General features: G+C 36.1%; 2 protein-coding genes across 7 annotated transcripts in view; both read right to left on the bottom strand.

Annotated features, from left to right (window-relative positions):
• The window catches only part of adarb1a (adenosine deaminase RNA specific B1a), a 16,346-nt gene extending 13,917 nt beyond the window's left edge, over positions 1-2,429 (bottom strand). For 2 of the 6 annotated variants that reach the window (XM_036216174.1, XM_024265218.2), the window contains exon 1: positions 2,254-2,399. The gene's annotated coding sequence lies outside the window, so the exon portion shown is untranslated. Of the gene's footprint in view, positions 1-2,253 lie in introns of all 6 variants that reach the window. The other 4 variants (XM_036216172.1, XM_024265220.2, XM_036216167.1 and 1 more) reach the window with 3 other exon arrangements.
• A 1,484-nt stretch (positions 2,430-3,913) lies between these two features.
• fam207a (family with sequence similarity 207 member A) overlaps positions 3,914-5,077 on the bottom strand; it is an 8,201-nt gene continuing 7,037 nt past the window's right edge. Inside the window, exons 4-6 of the mRNA XM_024265214.2 lie at positions 4,839-5,013; positions 4,707-4,772; positions 3,914-4,635 (exon numbers count right to left, since the gene is read on the bottom strand). Of these exons, the coding sequence (XP_024120982.1) occupies positions 4,509-4,635; positions 4,707-4,772; positions 4,839-5,013 (368 nt within the window). The 3' untranslated portion in view covers positions 3,914-4,508. The remainder of the gene's footprint in view (positions 4,636-4,706; positions 4,773-4,838; positions 5,014-5,077) is intronic.

Here is a 5,077-nt window from a genome sequence, read left to right as displayed (position 1 = left end):
ATATATGGTATATACATATATCTTATATATGGTAAGTAATATATATATATAAAAATATAAAATATATATTTATATAAATATATCTATAAATCTATATCTATATATGTATATCATATATATATACATATATTAGGGTTGTGAACATATATGAATTAACACACGTGATTAATCAAAAAGAATTAACGCTTTAATATGTATTAACACAAATTAATCAAAGAAACAGTCCTTCGCTTTGACTCGGCGGTTCAGGCTTCCGCGGCTTGCATTAAAACATTTTGTCGGGTATTATCCCGCTTACATTCTGGTTGCTGACAAAAGAGATAAATATTCAGTCAGTTTTTAGTACTTTAATTCTTCTATTTTTGTGGTTTAGATCACTTTTTCACAAAAAAAGCGGATTATTTGATCCATAGTCTGGTGCCATATTGTACAAATACATATTACCTGGAAAAACATTGTGATTAATTGTTATTAATCCAAACACGACAGTGCAACTAATCAGTTTTTTTTAAATCAATTTACAGCACTAATTAAAAATAAATGTTCTAAATGTAGAGTTTCGTGTCTGATTTATTTTGTGATTATTCGCAGATAAAATTATCGGCAAATACTGAGACAAAAAAAAAAATAAAAGTGATTAATTGCAATTAAATTTTTCCAGGTTTGCGATTAATTAGATCTTTTCTTTTAATCCATTCCCAGTTCTAATCTATACACACGCACATATAAACCATTGCTTTCTGTCAGGAAATCTATAAAAACGAAGGCTCAATATTCCCTCATTTACCCATTTTCTTCCAATAAATTCATGACTTTTGAGTCCAAAAAATCTATAAATAAAAACAAAAACATAATAGATTAAATATATTTTAATAAAGCTGTAGTGAATATGCGTTTACATTATTATTTTCCTTGTGTTCGGCCTATGTGTTCTTTATTTTGACAGAAGGCTCCTTTTAAGATCAACCTGAATCAAAAATCCTTTCATCACAGAGGAAAGTTTACGCCTTCAAATAAACTGGAAAACAGGAATTTGACTGTAGACGAGGATAAATTAAAGTTTGTGGACTTTCAAATGGACACGGAAAACATGACTGATGAGGAAAAAAGAGGAGAAAATGGAGCTTTAAAAACCGCTAAATGTCGGAACAGAATCTGATTTGAAGACGGAGAATTCTGAAGTTATTGCTGCAGCTAAAGCAAGAAATTACTTCAGTATTTAAAAAAAATCATCAAACCATTCATTTTTATGTCACCATTTTACATGAATTTCTACTGATCATTTTGTTGTTTTGTACAATTTTTCTGGGTCCAATCGGCTTTAAACAAACTGATGAGAGTTGATGAGATTTTATAGCTTTAAATAATAATGAGTAAATATTTGATGACTTTATAGGATATATAGTGTTTTATAGTAGGTTATATATGGTAAATATATTCATGAATGTATCACTTTTTTCAGTTTTTCATTAATTTAAAGGATTTTAGAGACTTTAATTCTAAATATAGTATAATGCTTTATAAATTCACGAATACATTATGTTATTTCATAGGAATTTTTTATTTCATGACTTTAAATGTGGTGAATTTATGAAAATATTTTAGGAATTTAGATTCTTTTCTATGAATTTAGAAAATGTAGTGTTTTTTTAGCATATTACGTAAATATTTAGATGAAGTTATAGGATATTATATTGTTTTTATAGAATATATTTGTTTTTTTTTTTTATGAATTTATAAGATATATCATATTTTTTTGCATAGATTTAGTAAATATTTTCCAGGAATTAATATGATTTTATAGCACATATAATTTCATTTTAATGACTGTATTAAATATAAAGTAATTTATAGTATATATAGTAAGTATTTTCAATCATTTATAGGATTTAAGGGGTTTGATCTTCACCAAAACTGTTTCTATATGTATATATGTTAATTAAAACATGCATTGATTTACAGATTTTTTACTACTTGAGTCCAAGTTGTTGTTTTTTTTTGCATCGTTGGTGTTAAAATGTTGAAGTTTGGATCCCTAAACCTGAAGAGAATTTTGAGATAATTTAGAATTCTACAGAAAAAAAGTTAATAAAACAGAACAAATAAATCCATATAATAATGTTAGAAAATCGTTTTAAAAAGTTTCTGGTTTCCTCAAATACATCTCCTGAGCGCGTGCCGGCTTCTCCCACTTCAAAGGCGCTCCCTCCCGAACCCGACCTACTGGTCCAGCCGATCCGGTCTGGTCCTTACCTGAGTTCTGGCTTCTAGCTGGTTCCGGTAGATTCTGATGACCACCTGCCTGGCCGAACTCCGCAGATGTCACACAGCCGTGGAGCTCAGAACCGCTCAGAACCGCGCCTCGACCCGCGAAGGCTGCGCTCATTGGTCTGGACAGACGGGGGCGGGACCTCAGCGCGTCAACGGGCTCGCTGATTGGAGGAGCAGCCGGCACGTGCGTGCATCGCATCAGCAACAAAACTAGGAAAAATTCAATAAACTTTATTGTTCACTCAGCGACATTCAGGCGGGTTTTCTCGAACCTTCCGGGTTTATTTTTACGTTTTATTTTTATCTAATCCCCGAGATTTGATTCGGATAAAAACTTGTATTTATTTGATCTCTTAATCCTGTTGAATTCGCTGAAACAGACCCATTTAATTAGAAAATCATAACATTAGAATGTTACAAACATACAATTATATATATAATATAGTTTGAGTGACAAAATAACAAATTTTCCCCTTTGAACTTTTTTAAAGATTTAAATTAAGTTTCAGTTTTTTAAACTTGTAATATGAGTTTTTACTTTGATTCTTATGTCCATTGGTCTTAGTGTCTTTATAGGTATAATTACTGTACCTTTTATGTTTGAATTTCTGTTTGTTTTTTATAGTCTTGTTATTTGGACATTGAGTCCGTAATAATCATTTATTTAATATTCAATAATTCTGCTGAATGAAAAAAAGCTTTTTAAAAGTAAAAAAAAAAAGCATTTTAAACAAATAGTTTTATTGCTGGGCATTATTAGTTAAAGGCTAGTTTACCTTTATTAACTTTTAAAACCATTTTGGAGCAGAAAATTCATTTTGACCTTTTGTTTTAGAAACTTTCAAAAAGGAAGTTTCTTTAAAAACACATTTAATCAAAATTGTTTGAGCAAAAACTTGAATATGGGACTTTTGATTCCTTTTCCTTTAAGTTTTTTTTTTTAAGTTACTGTTTTCCACATATAACAAAAACTTTCTAATTAAAAAAAAAGAATAAGTGAGCCCTCAGCTGTACAGATAATCCCATCTTCATGATGGTGCGAGACCCTTCCAGAAGGTGAAAATGAGAGACCCCCCCCTGCTATCATTAGATGAGAGGTAAGACAAACCTAATCAATACGAGCCTCAATGCTTCATGTGACCCATTAGCGTTCATTAATAATGGATCTGACGGGAAGGCTGCGGTGTCGAATTGAAAGTTTCAGAGCGAACCGCGCAGACGCCAGATCTGTCTGTGAAAAGTTTGGGGTTCTGGTGCTGGACCCACTCAGTCGGAGGATGGGTTAAGACGACACAGAAAAGAAGAGGAATGACCGTTGCCTTGACCTCCAGCTGCTCCCGCGCCTCCAGTTCAGAGACTCCACTGACTTTTCTGTGTTTAAACTCTAGGATTTCAGCTAGTATTCCATTTGAATAATGAATAAAATGACTCAAGAACATGCTAACAACACAATTTTCATCAGAGTAGCTCTATTTGCTGTAGGAACTAAAACTTTTAAGATGTTTGAAGCAACAAAAATCAATAAAACAATTTCACACACTTTGTTTTTTTATTTTTATGATTCTTTATTCTACAGATACAGATTCAGCTAAGATAATTAAACACTTAAAGTTAATAATCAATGAAAAAACAAAAGGTAAAATGATAAAATAATATATATTCACTGAATTTTTATGCTTAGTAAATCTGATTCTCCTTTTTAGTTCTGATTAAAGGTCGTCTTAGGCGCTGAATAAGGAACCACCAGAACTTTCCAGAAGGGTCTGGTACACTCAGATCCTTAGTTATCTCTGGCGTTTCATCAATAACAGTAAACCATAAGGAGATAACTCCAAAGTGATTGGCTGGACTGGTCTTGGAAAACCTCGGAGGAGGTCTGGGAATTCCTGCTCACAGATAAAGACCGTGTGTGTTCATGTGTGTCGGTCTGATGAGGATGAAAGTGACATTTGTTGATTATTTTATTGAATCTGTGCTCCCGATCAAATCTGGAAGAGAGTTTTACATCAAATACAAGCAGATGTTTCGTGTTTTTTCTCTAAAAAGTCAAACGTGACCTAGAAACATCTGGACCCCTCGGTCGCATCCTCGTCCAGACCTTTATCTCCGTCCATGAGAGCTTCCACGCTCTGACACCTGAAGCGTTTGCACCATTTAAACATAAACTGAGGCTCATCTTGGCTCCACCACGATCACCAGAGCGGACTCAGAGAGTCTGTGGAGGACCGTCACGATTGCTAGCTGGGGGCCTGCTCTTCCTCCTGCCTCATCCTCTTCCTCAGCTGCTCTCCGATGTCGGCCAGAGGGTTCTTCATGGTGGCCATCGCCTTCACCGCTCTGCTGAAGCTCAGGCTCTCCGTCTCCCTGCAAGACGAGCAAACCTCATGGAGAATCGGCGGGAGGACAGAACGCATGCGAGGAGGGGCGGGGCTTACAGGAGCCGGCGTTTCTGGGCTTGCTTCATCTGGCTGAAGTCCGTGGGGACGGCTTTCTTCACGGGCCTGACGCGGGACAGAGACGGGTTATGTTGTGGTCAGACTGATGCTCTCCGACTCACTCAGACTCACAGCTTGTTTTTGCGGCTCTTGCGACGCGACGTGGGCGCCGCGGCTGCAGGAGCCATCAGCTCGCTCAGCTGCGGGAGGGCGTCGGCCAGCGGCCGCATGTCCCCCACCACGGGCGTGGCTTTCCGCCGCGCCTCAGCTAGCTGCTGCTCTTTCACTTGCTTGATGGAGCTGATCTCTGAGAGCGACAGCAGAAACAGAGCGTTAGCCATCGTCACGCTGGTTCCAACAACCAGCTACAC

The sequence above is a fragment of the Oryzias melastigma genome, linkage group LG2 (assembly GCF_002922805.2).
Source record: "Oryzias melastigma strain HK-1 linkage group LG2, ASM292280v2, whole genome shotgun sequence".
Taxonomy (NCBI): Eukaryota; Metazoa; Chordata; class Actinopteri; order Beloniformes; family Adrianichthyidae; genus Oryzias; species Oryzias melastigma.
Note: the sequence above shows the minus strand (reverse complement) of the source record. Positions and strands in the feature narration are given on the sequence as shown.